Source organism: Astyanax mexicanus, chromosome 17, assembly GCF_023375975.1.
Source record: "Astyanax mexicanus isolate ESR-SI-001 chromosome 17, AstMex3_surface, whole genome shotgun sequence".
Classification (NCBI taxonomy): Eukaryota; Metazoa; Chordata; class Actinopteri; order Characiformes; family Acestrorhamphidae; genus Astyanax; species Astyanax mexicanus.
The window spans coordinates 12,264,194-12,284,491 of NC_064424.1; the positions used below are offsets into that span (position 1 = coordinate 12,264,194).

General features: G+C 41.3%; 1 protein-coding gene across 10 annotated transcripts in view; it reads left to right on the top strand.

Annotated features, from left to right (window-relative positions):
* The window catches only part of nrxn2a (neurexin 2a), a 696,697-nt gene that overhangs the window by 482,670 nt on the left and 193,729 nt on the right, over positions 1–20,298 (top strand). For 3 of the 10 annotated variants that reach the window (XM_007260733.4, XM_022676119.2, XM_022676120.2), the window contains exon 1: positions 11,647–13,477. The exons of the other annotated variants lie outside the window; for them this stretch is intronic. In XM_007260733.4, coding sequence (XP_007260795.1) covers positions 13,171–13,477 — 307 coding nt within the window. In that variant the 5' untranslated portion in view covers positions 11,647–13,170. Of the gene's footprint in view, positions 1–11,646; positions 13,478–20,298 lie in introns of those variants that run through there. 10 annotated transcript variants of the gene reach the window in all.

Consider the following 20,298-nt stretch of genomic DNA (forward strand, 5'->3'; position numbering starts at 1 on the left):
TACACACAGTGTGGACTAACGTAGGTGAAGAGATAAGTACATAATTCCCAAACTAATTATAATAAATGTTTGCTGTCTTTAAAAAGAGCATAATTGCTTTTTTTATGTTATTCTGTTATCATTATGTCATTATGTGGCATTCAATAGTCTTAAAATGACAAAAATATCGTGTATCGCAATAATTTCTGGGACAATATATCGTCCACAAAGCATTCTTATCATGACAGGTCTAAGTCCATTTTATTATTAAGATAATAATGATCCACGTCTCTGTCGGCAGCCTTTAGTCGTCAGTGTTGTTTTGGAGGGCACGTGATACTGGATTTGTGATACTGGTGCCACTCTGCTCTGGTGCAGCTCCATTACCCAGCTCACACGACGCGCCTTAATCCAGCCGCACATCCACTGCGAATCTCAGCCATTTCACAGCTAAAAACACAGAGCGAGGGAAGCTGATCAGCCTCATTTGCAGAATATTGGATCAGTTATTTCAGGCTTAGCCACATCAAGGGGAAAATGGCGAGAAACATCATGCTCGCAGTACACAGACCTGCTGCTCCCTCCGTTTAAGAGGATTATACAGTGTGTGATGTGGCTGCAGATGACATTACTACCCAGTGTTACTAGCATGGGATTGGACTTGCATAAGCAGAGGCTGGTGAGGCTCACTGAATTTGATTTCTCATTTTTTCTCACATATTTTAGTGTTCATTGTATGTTTTACATTTAATATATAGTTGCTGTCATGCATAAACCTAGTACAGCTCTGGAAAAAAAATACAAGTCTTTTCTATTTTACCAAATTAAAGACCTCTGGAGTATATTCAAGAGGAAGATGGATGATCACAAGCCATCAAACCAAGCTGAACTGCTTGTTTTTTTTTTTGTTTGTTTTTTTTGCACCAGGAGTGGTCATCATACAGTTATCCAAATGCAGTGTGTAAGACTTGTGGAGCAGAACATGATGCCAAGATGCATGAAAACTGTGATTAAAATCAGGGTTATTCCACCAAATATTAATGAATCTGAAAGCTCTACTTCTTTTGTTGGTATTTCTACCAACCAAATTTTTAATTGCATTTTCTGCAAATAAATGCTCTAAATTTCAAAATTTTACTTGGAATTTGGGAGAAATGTTGTCTGTAGTTTATAAAATAATGAAACAACAATGTTCTTTTTGCTCAAACATAAACCTATAAATAGCAAAATCAGAGAAATTGATTCAAAAACTGAAGTGGTCTCTTTATTATTTTCCAGAGCTGTATTTTCACACAGTAGACACAATATTTATCACTCATCACTCGTTCCTCTGGGAAGGCTTTTTACAAGATTTTGCAGTGTGTCTGTTGGATGTTCTGCGTTTCATTCATTATCCCTCCTCCGCCAAACTTTACAGTTGATACAACTCAGGGAGGCAAGTGACATTCTCCTGGTATTCACCAAACTCATCCCAGGATTATCCATCCTTCCATTGATCCATCCGTCCATCCGTCCATCCATCTATTCATTGATCCATCCATCCTTCCTCCATCCATCTATTCATTGATCCATCCATCCATCTATTCTTCCAGATAATTGAGAATTGAATGATTAATTGTTACATCGATACACGTGTTTGCTCCAGTGGTGTCCAGTGGTGGTGTGTGGCGGAGTCCAACTGTGGCGCTTGTGCGTTGTGGTGATGCAAGGCTTGCACGCATCTGCTGGGATGTGGAAACCCATGCCATGAAGCTCCAGGTGCACAGATTTTGTGCTGATGTTCTTGCCAGAGGCGTTTTTGGATTCTGCAGTTGTTTCTTTCACAAATGTTTGTAAGGGCAGACTGCATGGAATGTGGCAGTGAGACTGAACAAAACACCTGAAATTGCTGTATTTGTACCAAATGAATAATGAATAAACCAAAATGAATGCTCTAAAATAACTTAGAATAAAATATTTCTTACACAAAAGTAGAGAAAAACAAATCTCTATTGACAGGTTGTGAAAGAAGCACTAAACCCTAAATCATATAGGTTTTTTCATTAATAGCTGAAATGTGTTCCTTTGAAACATGTAATGAAACATACCAGTCCTGCTTAAAATATTTATATTTTATTTATAAAATATATATATATATTTAATAAATGTTTTCAGACCTTTAACAAACGCTTTTATTGCGGTCATTTCTGCCTCTACAGCACCATCTCAGGTTTAAATTGATCAGTCAATCAATAATACCGTCCTCTCTGGTGACATACAACCATCTGTGTCTTACCGCTATCCGAGACACTGATCAGCTCAATCAGCTCTCCCTCCTGCCCCACCCCTAAACCCATACATCACAGAGTGCCCTTCCCAAACTACTCCCAACATTTTTTTTTTTTTTAGCATTTTTCAAAATTTGAGCTGAGGGTGGGATCAGCTAAAATCAGGGAGTTTTTTTACTTAGCCATATGCCATACTTAGTACTAGTTATTTACTTTTACATATAACACTTAGTTTCTAATTTCACAAGTCACTTTATTCATAGCTATTAATGCTACTACCTTAGAGGTATGTATGTTAATGCAGATGCAGACATTATGTATCTATATTATATACCTATATTTCATATTTATGCTGCTATATTTCCATATATATATATATATATATATATATATATATATATATATATATATATATATATCCTCCTGATACCCAGGTTTAGCTTGTGATTAGTTAAGGGAAATTAAGGGTACAGGAACAGCACTTTATCTGAGGAGCTCTTGCTGCTGTTCCTCACTGTATGAGTGTTTTTATCCGAGTAAATTAGAAAAACAACAGCAAACGGGTGGTGAGGGATGGTTGTGGTTAAGGTAAACTGGAAGGGGTGGTTTGGATGTGTAAAAACTTGATTACAGAAAAACATATATATACATATATATATATATATATACATATATATGTATATATATGTATATATATTTATCTATTTTTTTCTGTATTCTGCGGGCGAGTCAATGCAACAAAATGTTTTTCTGCGTACACGTGTGTATTAAGAATGACAATAAAAGAAGTCTAAGTCTAAGTTGCCCTTTTAGAATCATGACTGTCATCAGTCAAGTTGTTGATAGTCTGTTGAACATTTACTTTTTAAACTATATAAAATTATTCTTAGAAGTACAGAAACTACAGTAGATGTCTCAGAGGCTCAGAAAGTGTTTGAGATGATGCAGCCCTTTGATTCTATATGTTGAGTGACGCTAGGACAGTGCTTCGTTTGAAGTCTGAGGCATCCTAATTGAAATCAAGGCCGAGTGGTGTCAGGATGAGACCCGCGCTGCCGGATCTGGCTTCTGAACAGGTGGGGCTCCATAGTTCATGTAATGGGAAGAAGTATTTCTGTCACAGATGGTTGGGTTCATTTCTGGTGGCACCTGGACCCCAGTGGACACAGGAACACACACATACACAAAAACACACACATACACATAGTTTTCTTATGCCACCTACCATGATGGATGAGACAACTGTGGCCACCCTGGCACAGTGCGGGCAGGGTTTAGAAAGCCTGAGCAGCTGCATTTTGCGTATGCCGCACCAGTCAGCTCCTGTCGTGTTTAATGAACGATTAGTATGACTCCACACGCCATTGGGGAAACTGATCTTGTCGTGCCTGGTCCACTGTATAGGAATCGCCTTTTTTATTGGTTTGTTTTCAAGATGCTTATTTGCATGGGATGCCTTTTACATAATTCAGAAATATGAAGGAAATTGTTTTAAATATTCATTTCCATCAAGGATAGCAATCACAGGGTCATTGCAATCAGAGGGTCTTAGAAAACACATTAAAGACTCTTGGGTTACATTGAAAGAACCTTCAAATCACAATAACAGCATTGTTATTGTGAGTATTATAGTATTTCTTTCCCATTTTCTCCCCAATTTACATGGACAATTACCCAACCCACTCATAAGAACTTCCCCTATCACTAGTGATGCCCCAAAACCAGGAGGGTGAAGATTAACTAGCACATACCTCCTCCAATACATGTGAAGTCAGCCACCACCTCTTTTCCAACTGATGCTGAGCTTCACAGTGCCCTCGGAGGAAAGCGCAGTTCCTATACATCAGCTCACAGACGGCTTGTTCTGATCGACATCACCCTTTAGAGTGATGTGGAAAAAGAGCGTCATCTAACCACCCAGGAAGAGAGCAAGGCCAATTGTGCTCTCTCGGGGCTCCGGTAGCCGATGTCAAGCTACATAAACAGGATTCGAACCAGCAATCTCCTAATCCTAGTGGCAGCGCTTAGCCGGTGGGACCACTCGGAGCCCCTCGTGAGTTAACCACTAACTGTGCAACTTCTGTAATTTAAATCATAGGTACACTTCAACTATGAGAGACAAAATGAGGTAAAATATCACAAAAGGAAATTACATTGTAGGATTTTCAAAGAATTAATTTGTAAGTTGGTGGAAAATAAGTATTTGGTCACCCACAAACAAGCAAACCTTTTGGCTCTCACAGATATTTAACTTCTTTAAGAAGCTCTCCTGTCCTCCACTCGTTACCTGTATTAATGCAACCTTTTCAACTTCATTATCTGTATAAAGGACACCTCTCCCCAGCCTAAAACAGTCAAGACTCTAAACTCAACCATGGCCAAAGAAAAGAAGAAAATGTAAAAAAGAAAAAAATTAAAAGACATACAAGACCATTGGTAATCTCCCTCGATCTGGGGCCTCACCCAAGATCTCACATTTTGAGGTCAAACTTATCATGAAAACAGTCAGAAAAAATCCCAGACCTACATGGAAGGACCTGTTGAATGACCTGCAGAGAGCTGGAACCAAAGTTACAAAGGTGCTACCATCAGTAACACACTACGCCGAGAGGGACTCAAATCCTGCTTAAGCCAGAACATGTCCAGACCCTTCTAAAGTTTTCCAGAGAGCATATGGATGATCCAGAAGAGGATTGAGAAGAATAACATGTGGTCAGATAGAACTTTTTGGTAAAAACTCAACTCACATATCTTGGAAGAAGAACACCATACTTGCTGTAAAGCATTGGGGTGGAAACATCATCATGTTTCGGGGTTGTTTTTCTGCACATGGGACAGGATGACTGATTTGTGTTAAGAGAAGACTGAACAGAGCCATGTATCATACGATTTTAGGCCAAAACTTCCTTCCATCAGTGAGAGCATTAAAGATTGAACATGGCAGGGTCTTCCAGCATGACAATGACCCCAAACACACCACTCGGGGAACAAAGGAGTGGCTCTGGAATAGCCTAGCCTCTCTCCAGACCTCAACCCCATAGACAAATTGTGGAGGGAGTTAAAGAATTAAAAGTCTGTGTTGCCCAGAGACAGCCCCAAAACATTACAACTGCTCTAGAAGAGATTTGCATGGAGGAATGGGCCAAAATACCAGCTACAGTGTGTGGAAACCTGGTGAAACATATGACCTCTGTCATGGCCAAGAAAGGTTATGTAACAAAGTAATGAATTGAACTATTGGTATTGACCAAATACGTATTTTCCACCATAATTAACAAATAAATTCTCAAATACAAAAAAATTAAAGTGTTCCTATGTTAAAAATTACAGATCTCGATCATCTTTCTGAGAAGGAAACTTGCACTATTAGTGGCTGACTAAATATTCTTTTGTCCCACTGTAAAAAAAATCTTTCTAGTGTCACAAACTCTGAATGTGAGGTGGGATTGTGAAATTTGGGGGCTCATCCGGGATCTGTGCTATAGCTGTTGGCTGTTTATTTGGGAGCATTTCTATGGGTCCATTTATTTTTACAGTCAACAAATGTCAAAAAGTAAAACAAGGCACAAATGTTAGTATGATGAAGTATGATATTGAAGATATTGGCATGAGATTAAAAAAATGGAAACCAGCAGATAATGCTGCAAATCTTACATTTTGTTTTCTGTACATACGATTCCCATTGATAACAGAGCATCTCCGCAGGTGCAGAAAAATCAAAGCCAAGCTTTAAAACTGATCCTTTTCATTTAATTGCAATCTTGCCAGACATCACTGTATCCTCCTCCAGATACAAGCTTTTTTTCCTTCTTTCTTTGCTGCTTTTATTCTAAAAAAGGCCCATTACACTGTGAAACAGGGAGCCAAATTAGCTCTGCCAAAATACTCCGCAGAGGAACGACAAAGGAAGAAATGTGCTGGCTTTATTCTCTACTTCCATTTTAAGAGTATACTGTCAGTCTTATCTCAAAAACCGCACAGTTAAGAAGAATGTCGCCACGCTGCTCGCTGATATAACCGCTCCTTAATTGTTCCTTTAATCGTCTAAAATCCTGACCGTACACGATTGGCTGCCTCGTCCAAACGCGGCAGAATGTGCTTCACCTTGCCTTGGCCACTCTTTGCTCCGCAGGGTTTTGGGATGTGTGCTCTCGGCTGCAGTATAGTCTGTGTTTGCACTTGCCACTTCCCGTTTCTCCCCCTTAACAGCAATGTGAGGTGCTGCCATCGCAAGTCGAATTAAATCAAGCAGATATCTCAACCGCAGGCCATTAGTTCCAGAGAAGGCAGGCATTATGAGTAATTATGCCAAAACTGCCATTATTAATGCGGCTGCTTCCTCCCCGGGGGCCACTGCGCCAACGTCTCGGCTGGGAAAGCTCAGGATGCAGGAGAGCAAAGATGATGTTTCTCCCTCTATTACTTAGCCCATTATGTTGTTGGTTTTCCGCACAAATGAGACAACATTGGAAAAATACGAGGACAAAAAAAATAATACACGGCTCGACGAAAAACATGATCTTTCCGAGCAGCTTAGGACGTCGTGACGGATTATCTATCACGCTATTTAATTCAAAAGTTTTGGGGGGAGTTCATTTCCTGCTGTACTCTATTGTACACTAACAATTTTTTTCAGTGTAAACAACGATGCTCTCCATGTCTGTTGCCAGATCTGAACATCCAGTATCTTTATCTTTAAGTATGTTGGGTAACATGCTTCTTTGAAGGACTTATAGTGTTATTACTCAGTGGTAAAGGAAGCAGATGCTTGTGTTTGTAAAACACAGTTAGAGGTTTATTTATCAAAGTAGAATCACAACATGCAGTGCAAAAGCCAAGCCCAGAGAAACCAGTAATTTAGGCATGAATACAGTCAGAAAACAAACAGTGACAAAGCTGAGAAACTGAGGTAAGTAAAAAAAAAAACCAAGAAGAGGTGGCAATACTTTGCAAATATGTAATATTACAAGAGAGTATTTATACAAACAAAGCGAATGAGGAACATCTGCACAAATGAAGTTAAACTTCATTTAAGTGCTCATCATAGAAGTCTATATACCACATGGTCAACTTGTAAATACTAAATTAAAGACATAAAAAAAGCACTGCCACTATGATTGAGAGATTGCTTGTTAGATCCCGGTCATGCAGCTCACCATCAGCTGCCGGAGCACTGAGAGAGCACAACTGGCCTTGCTCTTTCTGGGTGGGTAGATGGCGCTCTCTTTCCCTCATCACTCTAAAGGGTGATGTCGATCAGCACTAAGCATCTATGGTGTATCAGATCTGAGTCGCTGCACTTTCCTCTGAGCGCGCTGTAATGCAATGCTGCATCAGCAGCAGTTTGAAAAGAGGCAGTGGTTGACTGTACAAATGTCAGCTGAGGCATGTGCTAGTCCTCATCCTCCTTGTGTTGTGGCATATTTGAAATAAATGTATTAAAATAAAAATGTACGCAAATACAAATGCAAAACAGGTAAAAAATTCATGTACCATCTAAAATCTCAAGTTTCCCACTCTACTGGTGGTTGTAGTGCAGTTAGAAGTGGTACAAATAGTATGTCCATGATTTCAACACCACTCAAACACAGCACAAGTACTCAGGTGACTTACATCAGATTAACTGTCCATCATTGCATATCTGACTGTGTACAGTGTAGGAGTCCATGAGTTGATGGAAGTTGTAGTTCAGAGTTTTGATAGTAGCGATGGGAGTGAACAATGATTGGACACTGATTACTACTTTCCACTAAAGAAAAATGTATCACAGGATATTTGAAGCAGTTCGATGCATATAGTTTTTTCCAAAACAACGGTCAAAATATTTTTTCTTAACACTAGAAAAAGTAGGAAAATATCAGCTTTGTTAAGTCATGCTTATTACATTTTAAGTCAGTACACTTTCAGTGAGGCATCACATTAATAAAATAAATAAATATGAAATAAAATTTGTTTGTGCACCTGAAGAAAATGGTTTACGTGCATGATTATGATATGTCTGAATATTGTATTAGCATGCAGTTGCGTTAGAAATTATATTGTTGAATAGAAATAATGTTCATGCTGTTACTGTTGGACAACGCTTCATGAGAAAGAAATCTCCAGGCTGCGTGTGGTAAGTATGAAAACGATTGCGGACATTAGCTCTGCTGTAATACGGTAAGTGGTTGAAATCCTGGAGCCGACACAATGGAGTTGATTGGCGCTTTGCTTCCCCGCACGCTCTCCATCATGCTCGCTGTGTGCTATCTGAACTTTTGGCTGCCAGTCAGCCGGCGGGCTGTGACGCGAAAAGATGGCCAACGGTAACGAGTGCCAGGCGGCAGATGGTTAAACGCAGGGATGCCTCACCCGCCGTCCCGCGCCACCCAGATACCATCGTTCCTTATCGTGTTGAGCCACCCCAGGGCTGGCAGATTGATTAATACCAGCCTTTCATCAGCGAGAACTCTCATGAAGATATCATCACTGCTGAGGAGTATGTCCCCAATCTGCTGACCTGACAATGGATGGCACCGCTTATAAATTACCAGTTCCCTAATTTCCTTCCCACCTTCATTATTCTTCGACGTTATCGCTGCTCCATTTTGCAACTATCTGCAAGCTCCTCTAAAGTGTCACTGCGCCGGGTTGTCCTGCTAAGACACCCCAGAAGATCACAGGCTGGATTTTGTGTGAATCCCTTCAGTCACCTGTTTTTATTTTGTGTGTTAAACTGGGTATATGAATGTTAAAAGAGTTAATCACCAGCTGAATTTCACTTTAATTTCTGAAAGAATGCTCAACCACCACAAGCAGGCTCATGTTTACATGTTAGATAAGGCATTGCAGTTACCTAATGACTGTAGAAATGTTCTTAGGCTGTTCCTAGACTGTGCATTAATTTAGGAGCCAAATTATAATTGAAGGTAAACCTCTGACACCGTTGACTGTTGTATAATTTATCCAGGATTGCAGGTCTGCGGCTAAGAGTAATTGCAGCGGTTTTTAAATTATACTGGTTTCACAATAGAGTGCAACCCTGTGAACACATTTCATGGTCTTGAGTCTGATTAATTCATTAAATTCACCACCTTTGTGTTAATCAGTAATACAAGTGGTATAGGGCAAAAGCAGTGATAAATAGGGGTGAGATCTAGTACATTGATTATGCGACAGTTAATGATGTTTAGATGTGATTCTGTAGTCATCATAGGGCATTTTCACATGTTAGCTTTTTTTTCCAGACTCTGCTTGATGCGTTTGCCATCAAGATATGGAAGTTTTGACCCAATAGGAAAGCTGTATTTGATTTTTAGTAGTAGGGATGTCTTGATCAGTTTATTTTGTTCCAACCAGATCCAGGCATCAGTCAATACTAGGGATGCATCCACCAATGTGGCACTTCTGGGCCAATGCCAATATCTGATATTACATACACATTTATATACCTAGCTTTCAACAAACTGTATGCAAACAATTAAGAAATAAATGGTGTCTGTTGAGAAATTAGTACATACACTGAAACTAGTATATACACTGTTCTCAGCTTTAAACCTTCTTTAACCCACCAATGTTTAATTAACAGGATAAATAAAACAATCAATCTAATGAAACTAATAAAAAAAATAAAATTAGCTTAAATCAGTGAATTTAAATGTACCTCAACCAGTGTTGGCCCATTGTAGTAGCATTTCCAGCATCGCTAGGTCCTTTTCTGTTATACAAAAAAAAAATCAGCAAGTATCGGTTTAAAATATCTAAACATAAGTCGATACCGATACAGTTCTGATATCATTGTGCATCCCTGGTCAATATCAGTCTGATCTAAACTTTGAGCCCTATTTAAGCATTCTACAGGTGAGCCACCAACCATGGAGCACCATGGAGCTTGATTTAGGGCATGTTGTTTCTTGGCTGGTTTATCAGTCTCTTCAGCAGTAAGAAATCTTGACTGCTTGGTTTACGCAATGGTTGAGAATACCCACAGGGTCAAAGGCCAGATCAAATCAGTTCACAGCCCAAAACACCTTTCATCCAGTTCCTCTGTCAACCAGATAACGGTCAACGCCATGCAAGACATGTCATCTGGTTTCAAGGTTATTTCTGGTGTATCTCAGGCGCTTGGTGTACAGAGGAATGGGAATCGATTACAGAGGCACAGCCGTCTCTGCTTGATCTACCTAAGGAGCTAAATCTTGTCGAGAGAACTTCACGTTTGTTTGAACTGTGTTGCTAACTGTGACCGTTAGCCTCGCCTGATGGCTAGGATTTACGCGTAACGGTTTTGTTTCACTCCGAAATGGAGTTGCACCCCCTTCTTCGCCACTCTCCTCAATCAGTTTGGGCTCGCTGGCGGTGGCCTGCTCCCTCTTTGCCTCTCTGTGGCTGAGTAATGGCCTACTTCTCCCCTCCTGTCACCATGAAAGGTGGCGCTGCCTCTTTCCTGTTCTCCCTTTTTTTTTCCCAACTGAGATCTCTATCCTGGGTGATTTATCTGATGTATGGGGTTGCACAGAGCCAATCTTTCTCTGCTATCTTCTTCTTTCTCTCTCTTCTTCTCCCACACTGGGCATCCCTGACTCTGGTTCTTTTAATAGAGGCGCATCATATGGCATGTCACCACATCACACCGTTTTAAATACATCAAAGCTTGGCTAGGTGACCAGCAGTGCTTGTATCCCCTTTCACGAGCAAGTTAGCAACCTGCTGTTAAGCAAAAGAGAGACAAGGCAAGCGAAAGCGAGGCTGAGAGGGGGACTTCTTGTCGTCAGTTTTTGTCGGTTAGTAAATTATTTATCGCTATCGGGAGCCGACTACTGCTGTGTTGGTTGCATGGGAGGGGGACGGCTGCATCTGGCACCCTTGAGGGCAGCCAGCTCTACTGTATGCGATTCAGCATTCTCTTTGAAAATGGGAGGACCCTCGATATACTCTGGCTTCACGCCCTGTCCTCTCCTCCCGTTCCTACCAGCCGATGTCTTTTTGTTTTTTTTTCCCACTCGTTTCCACAAGCGCTGTTCTTCTAAACCTCTGGATCTGCTATGCTGCAGTGTGTGTGTTGCTCTGTTGGTATGTTTTGAGGAGCTGCAGTGAGCTTGTGAGCAGAGGGCATTAGCCGTGAATTTACTGAGGGAATTTTGAGAGTGTCTGAGCCCATGCAACTGATTCTTTCACCCTTTTTTTTCTCCTGTCTTTCCTATCCTTCTTCCTTTGGCTTGTCTCTATGTCTGCATGTGTGCTTATGCGCCGTGTTTTGCCTGCTGCTTCATCCGTCTCCCTCCCCTCTCCCTTTCTCTCTCAGACACATGCTGTGCTGCTCTACCACACCCCCTCCCCACCACCACCCTACCCCACCTTCTCTCTCTCTCTCTCTCTCTCTCTCTCTCTATCGCTCTCTCTCTCTCTCTCGCTCGCTCACACCGTGATAGTCTCTGGCTGAGGCTTCAGAAGGAGGATTGTGTGTCCTGGTCTGCAGTGCTGGTAGGAAACAGCCCTCACTTCTTGTTTCTGCATCTCTGTGCTTGTGATCCAAGCTGCCCTGGGACTAAAATAACATCGAGGATTTTTTTGGGGTGGGGGGAGAGCAGGATGCGTTAGCCTGGCCTCGCTTGATTTTAATTGGCACGCGCTTTCACTGAGTGAACGTCTCAGCTCCCCTCGGCTGTCCAGCACCGGCGAGGCGTGATTTTCTTTTCCTCCCTCACCACCTTTGCCTGCCTCCTTTGGGAATTGTCAGGATCCTGGCCAGCACATCCGTTTTCGAGGAGAGGAGAGAAGAGAGAACAGGAAGGAGTGGAACGTGGGGAGATGCAAAAGCAGCGCTAATCAATACAGAGTGTGTGTGCGTCAGTGGCTGAGAGAGAACAGCCAGAGAGAAACACGGAGAGAGGGGGAGAGAGGGAAAGAAGGAACGAGAGACTCTTGGCTGCTCGCTGACCATCGTCCGGTACGGCTCTCGCTCTCGCCTTACAGCTCAGGCTCCAGGAGGTGAGACCTTTGGAGGAGGAGGAGGAAGAAGAGGAGGAGGAGTGCTGCGACTGCTGCCTGTGTGCGAGGACTGACGGCCAGCGTGCGTTTATTTATTTATTTGCAAATTTTTCCCCTCTGCCGCGCTGCAGCAGATTTATTCTCTCTCGCTCTCTCTCGGCGTGCCTCTCTTTCTCTCTGTCCGACACCGCCAAGGAAAACGCCAGCTCTTGTCTCATCCTGCCTCCGTCAGCCCGGCTCATATCTTCTTTTTTTCTCTTTTCTGTCTCGTTTGTCTTTGCGTTGCTCTCTTTTTATCCTCTGCTCCCTCTTTATTAGAATAATCCTTTTTTTCCTGCCGGGATGTTTCTTATCTTTCCCTCCGCAGTGGAGGGGCCGCCGTCTGAGAGAAAGTGGTCTTAACAGAGTCTAAGCCCTACCTGAAGCTGGGAGAGGGAGGAAGAGAGAGAGAGAGACCTGGGGATAGAGAAAGCGATTGAGAGAAAGAGACGCCTCCCGGCATCCGTGTCACCTGGAGCACTTCTTCCCTGCTCAATTAAGCCAGTATTGGTGATCTGATGCATTGATTAGGGCTGCTGTGGGATTCGTTTGAATGCTTTCAGGAATTGCATTTGCAGATGGTTATCAAGCTGACTATTTTGCTTGATTGCGGACAAATCTACCCTTGGTTTTTCTGTTTTTTGTTGAAAGTGTTTGACCGTAAAACCCCAAAAAATTGCCCAAGGAGGAAGGCAATAGATTCGTTCCCCTTTGGATTTCCAAGACTTCAAAGAGACTGAGGATTCTCTTCAAGGATTTTATTGGCTCTTTGGAAACCTGCAGAAGTTTTTTGCTGGATTGTTTGTTTGTTTCTGGTGTCTGTAGTCCTAGAACCAGAACTCTCACTCGTTTGTAATTTCGCCTAATTGTTTACCTGTCCTGTGGATAATTGCAGACATGGGTTTCCCTCTCTGAGATGTCTTCTTTCCAACGGGTGGGACAGATGGGAATGGGCGGCAGGGCCTGTTGTAGCACCTCCTGCCCCAGGCTGGAGGTGCTGCTCCTAGGCTCTGAGTTTGGGGGATCAGGCTGGCTGGGCCTGAGCTCCTGGTGGAGGTTGGCTCTGTCCCTGGCCCTTCTGGTCTCACTGCCCGATAGAACAGCCAATGCCCGCGTGTCTTCCAGTCTGAGCACCACACATCACGTCCACCACTTCCACAACAAGCACGGCACCGTGCCCATCGCCATCAACAGGATGCCCTTCCTTACGAGAGGGGGCCACGGTAAGTCCTGATCCTAATCCTGATCCTGATTCTGTTCCTCACTCACACTTTTCCATCCCCGTGTTGCCACTTCATTGACTGGCCTGAACAGGCTTTGGATAGAGTTGTTGCAATAAAGTGGCTATATTACGTTTAATAGCTGGCTGTTGACATCACCCTTCACATTGATATTCCAGGCCATGGCAGGTGTGTTCTTCAGTACTCCATGCACACTGCACACATGCTTTGATCCTCGCCCCTCTTCTGCTCTTCACACATCACGCAGGGAGGGGTCATAGGCTCCCTCTCTCTGTGCTAGCTGCAGATCCGTTGGAGAGATGGAGGTATGAACAAGTAAAGAGGATAGATAGGATAGGCCAGATGCTCTTTGTTCCACATTAAAAACCCACCATCTGAAAATAGCTCTCCTTGCCAGGATGTTGTTATGACACCTATGTCAATCAAGCCTTGAACTCTATGGAGCGTTGACACCCTGTCATCTTATACAGCCTCTGTCATGTGCTGAGTGGCCACTGAACGTGTCATTTTTCTGCAATAATCCTCTAGCTGTGAAAAAAAAACATGGGGCATTCAACATGCTTTGATCATTTCTTTTCTGAAGTGTGCTTTTGTGTCGGTTCAGTTAAGGGTTTGTTAAAATCTCACCAAACCATATTGTTGTGTTGTTAATGTTGTTGGTGGTGTTGCACTGCAGTCTCTGCATAAACTAATATGAATTTAGATGCATGTCAGTGTTAAGAACATAAATGATATAATTATGAAAGCAATTTAAAATTCATGGTAGGCTTGGATAGTTTCAGGTTTCACCATATCTAGTGTACAAACAAACATAAATAACCAATGGCCTTCCAAGTCTTTAAACTATTGTGCAAATTTTCTATGGGTTCCTATAATAAGATAATTTTGAATATAAAAATATTTATTTATTTAGTGTCCTTTTCTCAAAAATTGTTTAGGTAACACTTTATTAGTTTTTTGAGGGCCTCATTGATGCTCAACTGATATTCAACTATTATTCAACTGCATGCCTGTTAAATGCAATTGAACTGAAAGGTCAAAGTAAATGATTCTCTATTAAATGTTACCCTACATTCAACTCTAACCCAAACTCTAATCTTAACATTTTAGGTTTGGGTTTAGAGTTAGATTTAAAGTTTAGTTTGGGTTAGGATTAGGGTTAGGCATAGGGTTAAATGTTGGGGTTGATAAATTGTTAAGGTTAGGGTTAGGTGTAGGGTTAGATTTTAGGTTTGATTAATGGTTAGGGTTATGGTTAGGCATAGGGTTAGATTTTAGGGTTGATTAATGGTTAAGATTAGGGTTAGGTACATGGTTAGATTTTAGGGTTAATTAATGGTTAGGGTTATGGTTAGGCATAGGGTTAGATTTTAGGATTGATTAAGGGTTAAGGTTAGGGTTAGGTGTAGGGTTAGATTTTAGGGTTGATTAATGGTTAAGATTAGGGTTAGGTGTAGGGTTAGATTTTAGGGTTGATTAATGGTTAGGGTTAGGGTTGGATTTTAGGGTTGATTAATATTTGGGGTAAAATGTTAGGGATAGATTTTAGCGGTTGAGTGTAGAGTTAGGTTTTTGAGGTAGTTCAAGGTTAAGGTTAGGGTTAGGTGTAGGGATAGATTTTAGGGTTGATTAATGGTTAAGGTTAGGGTTAGATTTTAGGGTTGATCAATGGTTAAGGATAGGATTTTAGGGTTGATTAATGGTTGAGATTAAATGTTAGGGCTAGATTTTAGGGTTGATTGTTGGTTATGGTTAGGGTTAGGTTTTAGGGTTGATTAATGGTTGAGATTAAATGTTAGGGCTAGATTTTAGTGTTAGAGTTTAAGGTTCAATTTCAAATTATAGTTTAGGGTAAGGTTAGGGTTGGGTGTAGAGTTAGATTTCAGAGCTGCTTAGTGGTTCAGGTTAGAGTTAGGTGTAGGGTTAGATTTTAGGGTTGAGTAATGGCTTAGTTGAATGTCAGTTGAGTACCAACAAGGCCATAAAATGGACCATCCAAGTAAATTGTTACCATTATTTGTATCTTATATAGGAAAATACCTTATATTTCAGATGTCACATATAAAACCAAGCAGAATGGCAGCATTCTATTCTATTCCACCCTGACCTGCATATTATCAACAGCCAGCTGTACTTTATTGTGATTTTCCGTTTCTTGGAAAAAGTTGGAGATTTAAAAGTTTTAAAATAAAGAAAAAGGCAAGGGGTAGAAGAAATCAGTACGTTCCCTCCCACACTGGGTGAAGTACAGTATATACAAGTTATACAAGCACACCTCTCAATATGAAGAGATGGGGAGGACAATGTTAAATGGACCGTCTGAAAGTGAGAGGGTTGGAGAAGAGTGGTGCTTTAGACTGGCTGGGCCTCCATGTCAGAGAAAGGCTGCGATTGTGTTCAGTAATGGGGCCATCAAGACTACTGTTAGCAGAATCATGGCTCCCCTTTTCTCTCAGGCTCCCTTTTTTTATTACGTCTGCAATTGTCACTCTGACTGACTGCGTCCGCCTCGGCGTTAATCTCACCTACACTCCCATTTGTCTGCCGGAAAAAATTTCAGTGCATGTGCGTGACGTTATCGCACCAAAACAGGGCCCACAATTGTAAAGAAAGCCGAAGTCGAGCAGACATGATATGAATTACATCTCTCTTGTTATGGAAAGCTGCGCGAACAGCGGCGCACAAGTGGGGATCTATCTCACGGGCTCCCAACCTCAAAGCATGGATGACTTACGCTTTGGCACCGCTGCACGATTGAGAGATAAATTCAATGACTGTATGATTTAGTATCGCCTTTCAGGTGTTTTTATTGAATTATGTAGTAGGACAGCTTCTCCCCAGCCACACCTCTAAGCAGATAGCGAGCACAGTTAGACAGACCTATCTGCCTTTAATACAACTTTCCTCTGAGGATGAATGGAGGTTCTTTTTTGGCGTCAATCGGAAGATTCTTAGCTTAATGTTTAAATATTTTAAAAATTCCTATCCTTAAAATTATGATGGGGCTTCCCAACCTTGGCCCTTTGCAACTCATGGCCCTCTTAACCCATTAAAACATGTTTTTCAGGCCACATTAAAATGTAATCGACTATTTAGAATCAAAAGAAAATCAAGTCATTAAACACTGCAGCCCATCCAACTGATTGATAGACTCTTTCATTATAGAACATGCTGACGTAAGGGTGCCGAGTGGTCCAGATGGCTAAGCGCTGTCACTATGATCATGAGATCGCTGGTTTAAATCCCAGTCATGCAGCTTGCCATCAGCTGCCAGAGCCCTGAGAAAGCACAGTTGGCCTTGATCTCTCTGGGTGGGTAGATGGTGTTCTTTCACCTCATCACTTCAATCAGCACAAAGCTTCTGTGAGCTGATGTTTAGGAACCAAGTCGCTGCGCTTTCCTCCAAGAAAGCAATGCCTCATCAGTAGAAGTAGAAGTTCGAAAAGACTCTCCTTTGAAAAGATTCTCCTTGTGAATGGGTGGGACAATTGATCTAGCTAAACTGGGAAGAAAAATAGAAAAATTAAAAAGGAAGATAAAGAAATAAATATATCCTGATTTAATTTTGATGGTAAAACTCACTACACTACAGATTGAAACATTTACCTTGAACTCATATCAGCATAACTTGCTTGCTTATTCACTGTCTAGATAAATTTGCCATTTATGTGACCCTACTATGCTAGATCATTCCTCAAGCATGTCCTATTTTTGCAAACAATTTAAATAAAAATCTTTATATCTTAAATATGCCAACTGAAAATGATACCACCATCCCTTTGGAGTACTATTGGGTGCAACAGCCTACAGGTTGAAAACCACTGATTGTGCGAATAAGTAAAACTAAATTCCAAAAATGTAGATTCCTGATTTTTTTTTTCTTTTGCGTTTTTGCGTAAACACAGTAGTACACGTGACTAAAAAGACTGATTCGTGCAAATTTCACGAATCATGTTTCCATTTACCGATTTCTCAGGCAGCCTTTATACAACTGGTTTCCCCCATTGACCAATAATCAAACTGCCAAATCCCATCACCCAGCACCCGTCCACAGCCAGCACGCCAGCGAGGGGCTGGGAATTGATTGAATTGATATGTAGATGAGCAGAGGAAGCGTGCATGTGGTCTGGGAGATTTGAAGGACTCATGGAGGGATGGGATGTGATTTGGGGTTGGATGAGGAGGAGGGGTCTACCGTTCTTTTTGTAGTCGTGACATTTCCGCCATGTGACATCAGACGGCTCTCATCAATCACAACTCTCGTGGAAATTCTGCTACAGCCTTCGTTTTGATGGCTGCAGCCACAGTCCTTCAGATCAGTCCTTGTGGCTAAATCACATGTGTATGATATAGAATTACAGGGACCTTGAAAAGCTGCCACCAAATGAGCCATCAGTGGCTAGTGAATGTTAAGTTGTAGTGAACAGGTCAGCATGCAGTAGAAGTGCAGGGTTAAAAGCATACCATTGCTGTCATAGTAAAATACTAGTAATACTAGAAAGGAAAATGGAATCATTTCTTTTTTTACTATTTTATGTTAGCTTGTTTGATATAATCATGTTCACACAGTATAAAGAGTATTTGGCATTTTTTAAATGGTGTAAAAGATAATTAAATAGTGTATTGATTCTGCTGTAGTCTTTAACCACGTCACATGCTGTTCCCAAAGAATGCTGTAAAAACGTGTTTGATATGTACAGTTATAACTATGGACCATTCCTGAAAACAGAATATCAGCCCACAGAATATTTTCCCAAAGTCCATGAGACATCATAAAGATGTTTGATGGCAAATGTGAGACAGGCCTTTGTGTTCTTTTTGGTCAGCAGTAGGTTTTCACCTTGGAACTCTCCAATGGAGACCATTTTCACCCAGTCTCTTTCTTATTATTGATTCATCAACACTGACCTTAACTTGTTCTGGGATCTTTTGTGACCTCCTGGATGAGTTGTTCATGGCCTTTTGGAGTAATTTCAGTAGGCTGGTCACTCCTGGGAAGGTTCACCAGTGTTCCATGTTTTCTCCCTTTGTGAATAATAGCTCTCACTGTGGTTTGCTGGAGTCCTAAAGCTTTAGAAATGACTTTGTAACCTTTTCCAGACTGATGAAAGTCAATTACTTTTTTTCTCATCTGTTTTCTTATTCATTTCTTTAAATTGGGGCATAATATGTTGCTTTTTGAGATCTTTTGTACTGCTTTATGTTGTCAGATAGGTACTACTTAAGTGATGTCTTGATTCGACAGTTCTGGCAGTAATCAGGTCTGGTTGTGGCTTAAGAAATTGAACTCAGCTTTATAAAAAAAATCATTACTATTACTTTTTTCACGTAGGGCCAGGTTGGTTTGGATTGCTTTTTATTTTCCTTAAAAAAATCATCATTTAAAAACTTTTTTAAAAAGCATTTTGTATTTACTCAGGCTATCTTTCTTTGGTATTAAAGTTGGTTGGATTATCTGTAATAATAATCTAAATATGACAAAAAAGCCCAAACTAAATCTGAAATCTGTAAGGGGCCAAACAGTTTTTTTCACGGCACTGTATATTAAATGTAATATATGTTTTTCTTACAGTATATATTTTCTGATACTTCTGTCCTGTCCCGTGCACAGCTATATCACTACAGATTTCTATGCTTTGGGATTAATAAAGGATTATTTTATCTTATTTTTTCTTATCTTACATGTCTTGTTACAATAGCTCCTTCTGAACTGATAAATCAAAAAATAGATTTTCTCTATTCACCATTGTGGTGAATCCCAGGTGCTGTACCGGGCTGACAAACGCAGTGAGCACGCTGCGCCTGTGTCAGAGTGTACTAATTGCTGTTAATTGCAGTTAATAATCACAATCACAGTATTGCTCCAAATTATTGCCGTTATCAATTTGTTCGCGGAGCTTTGCGCAGGCCGGGTGTTTGTGCCGCACTTGACATTTGTGGAGTGATTCATCCCAGCTTGCCTGCTGACCTGCTGAGCCTGCCAGCGGTGACCTTGCATCACTGTACTTATCAAGATCTTCCCGCAATCTCCCGATCTTCTCTCCTCTGTAACCTCTGCCCAAAGCCGTACAGACAACCTGCCCTTCTCCTGAACTCCTCCTGACCCGCTGATCCATACACATGTCCTGCTGCCTCTTCACAGCTAGCTACGGGTGTCCGCTTCCAGCAGGGTCTGACAGAATCTCTCAACCCCCCCCCCCCCTCCTTCACCCCTCTCTCTCTCTCTCTCTCGCTCTCACTCTCTCGCTCTCTCTTTTCTGTCATCATCTCCTTGGGATGCAGTGTGGCCCCTCCTTTTCGCTCTAATACCCAGTGGTCCCATGTGCTGATGCAGGCGCGATGTTTGACAAGCAGCAGGTCTTGTTTGTTCACCAATGCCTGCCCATGCATGCTGATGTGGGGTTTGCCACAGCTGCAGCCGTACGAGGCATACCCTCTAGCACTGGGGAAAAAAGAAGATTCAAGGACTTGGAATCTTGGAATCTTTTTGACCTTATTACATAGAAGCATTTTACCACCTATAGCAGGTTCTCTAGCATGCAGTGTATACAAAAAACAGGAATAAAAAGCACAATAATATACCTTTTATCAAATATTTATAGATGCTGTACAATTTCTCAAAGGTCCTGAAGAAATATTTCTTGAAGAATAAACCTAAATAGGGTTTAAGAAAGTCCAAGAAAGTTGGAAATAGAAAAACCTGTTCTTTCCATTACTTGAAGGGCACACCTTGATCTGTGTTGAGCGTCATGCAAATAATAGTAATAAAAAGCATAATGTTATGCCTTCCATCAAATATCTAT